At 41.9% G+C, this 2,525-nt stretch overlaps 1 gene segment (V, D, J or C); it reads right to left on the reverse strand.

Moving 5' to 3' along the window:
- Positions 1-1,342: 1,342 nt before the first annotated feature.
- LOC141552615 (immunoglobulin kappa variable 3-15-like) lies at positions 1,343-2,014 on the reverse strand. The segment is given in 2 exon segments: positions 1,343-1,746; positions 1,921-2,014. Coding segments are annotated over 2 exon segments (498 nt in total).
- Between the last annotated feature and the right edge of the window lie 511 nt (positions 2,015-2,525).

Below are 2,525 nucleotides of genomic sequence, written 5' to 3' on the forward strand. Positions count from 1 at the left end.
CTCCTTCTCCTACTCCACCCGCTGATCTCTCCTCCCTTCTCTCTCCACAACCACAGATCCAGCCAGCATCGAGTTGAGTAGGGTCATCCTCCAAACATGTTAATAGAGAATTGTCCAATTGGTAATTAGTCCTAAGTACTAGATTACCTTGCATCTAGATCAAGTACATCCACTCAGTTCTAGCCTTTACAAAGAAAAGTTAAACTAAATGTAGAAGTGGTGTTTGAGAATCCAGAAATTGTCAACAAGTACAAAAAGAATTCTTATCCTATCAATACAATTTGATTTCCCCAGTGCCAGGATAGTAGCAAGCATAAATAATCACAAATGCCCATCTGAACATGAAGGTGAGCACGAGAATATGGACAGGCAAAGGTGGAAAGTATCTACAGAACAGCAAACAGGGAGATGGAGGCAGAATAAATCCATGGGACCCCAGAATCTCTCAGTCATTTATGGACCAGCTCATTTTATGGATTCAGCTGTAGAAAGAGACACAATCATAATGATATCCTCTCTAGTACTATGGGTTCATGAATATATAGGAAGAATAAAAAGTCCCCCTAAGTAGGGGTATGGAAGATTTTGAGAAAAGTCATTTGTGGAAATTTTCAAATCAAAGCTTTCTGATCTGCTTTCTTCTTCATGCTCATCACATGCTGGTAGGTATGAGTCCACCATCGGAATGATTTTTTGAGAAAGTTCTGGCTACAATTCTTAAGCTCCTAGATCCTAATATTCTCTGAGTCTCTGCCCATCATTCTCAGAGCATACTTAATGGCAAGTCAACAACAAGCTATGTGCTATGTGCCAGGCACTGTGCTAAACTCTGGGGATATAAAAACAAGTAGAAACTGCTTGTCACCAAAAGCCCATTTCTAAAGGAGGGAGGACAAAATATAAAAGAAAGCTGAAAAGAGGAAAAGAGGTGGGAGGAGGAGATGAAAATTTTTAAAAGTCCAGATTGCAGTTTAGAGAGGAATAAAGACCTGGTAGAGCTAGGTGCTTTCCTTAACTGAATGTTCTGAGAGGTGCCATCCAATCCCAGGAAGAGGCCCTCTGGGGCAGTAGCTAGTTCCAATATCAAAATTTCAGGGCTGGAGGGATCTTTGAGGATGAAGAGGTTTCTGGGCCATGGGAGAGAACATTTGCAGTCCAGGCTAGAGAGTCTTTAAACTTCATGACAGTATACTTACAAGGACTGGTGCTCAGATTCTGCTGAAAGAAAAGCTCATAGGAATAATGTGAAAATTTATGTGGGAAACAAGAAAGAGTCAGTGTGAAATTGCTGAGGTGAAACAAGACAGTTTCCAGCGACTGCATTTCCCCAGTCCATCTTCTTTCAAGCATGGACAGGAAGCCTGCTTTGGTCACAGCTGCTAGGGAACAAGCCCAAGGTGAAAAAGCTAAGCTTCATGGAGGTTTTTGTTGTGCCTTGTATCACTGTGGGAGGCCAGCTATAGTCCTGCTGACAGTAATAGACTGCAGCGTCCTCAGCCTCCACTTTGCTGATTGTGAGGGAGAAATCTGTCCCAGAGCCACTGCCACTGAACCGGGCAGGAACCCCAGTATGCAGCCTGGTTGCTGCATAAATTAGGAGCTTGGGGGCCTCTCCTGGCTTCTGTTGATACCAATCGAATTCTGTACCAGCATTTGAACTTGTCTTACAATTCATGGTGACCCTCTCTCCTGGAGACACTGACAAAAAGTTGGGAGACTGAGTCACCACAATGGCCCCTCTAGAACCTGGAATAAAAAGGAAAAAAACAGAACATGATCCATATTTTATTGTCCTAGACTTTCAATTCAGAATGAACAAGGAAAAGTGAATAGTTCAAATTTTCTTCCTCTCTCCCAACTTCCCCTAGACACATTCTAGAAATGGCCAAATAGACACATAACATGTGCAGGATCCTTCACCTGAGATCCAGAGCAACAGAGAGCAGAGGAGCTGAGCCTGGGACCCCATCTCCTCCCCTGGCCTTGGATTCTGCTGAACAGAGATGCTGACCATGGTTTGGCATTTATCTAGGTCTAAGCATCTGGAGCTGTCCCTGGGGAAACATGCAAATCAACGCAGCCAGGAGGAAGTAAATAAGATTCAGTTTTACACTGATAGTAACAATCCAAAGAGGTTTTATGGTTCCCTGAAGGCCATTTATGAGGCAAAAAGCTATAATCCATCCCAAATACTCTGTGCTCACCGAATCACATTGATTGGTGATAAGAACATGGACTTAGAGAAATAAGCTAAATGCTTCCATAGTATTTTCAACAAACTGTCATCAGTCACTGCTGAAGATATTTGCCATTTAGATGAGGTTGATGTCATTATTGTGGCTGCTAATAAATTCTAGACAATTTTAATTGTAGCTCCAGTGTATTTGAATTAGTTTTTTCTTGTTTCTTGCAAAATTTTCTCTCTGATCTAGGGATTTCAAAATTTGACAATAATATTTTGATGTGTTTTCCACAAAGGATCACTGAGACTGAGGTAGTGATCAATAGGTTTGTTGTTGTTGTTG

The sequence above is a fragment of the Sminthopsis crassicaudata genome, chromosome 2 (genome assembly GCF_048593235.1).
Source record: "Sminthopsis crassicaudata isolate SCR6 chromosome 2, ASM4859323v1, whole genome shotgun sequence".
Lineage (NCBI taxonomy): Eukaryota > Metazoa > Chordata > Mammalia > Dasyuromorphia > Dasyuridae > Sminthopsis > Sminthopsis crassicaudata.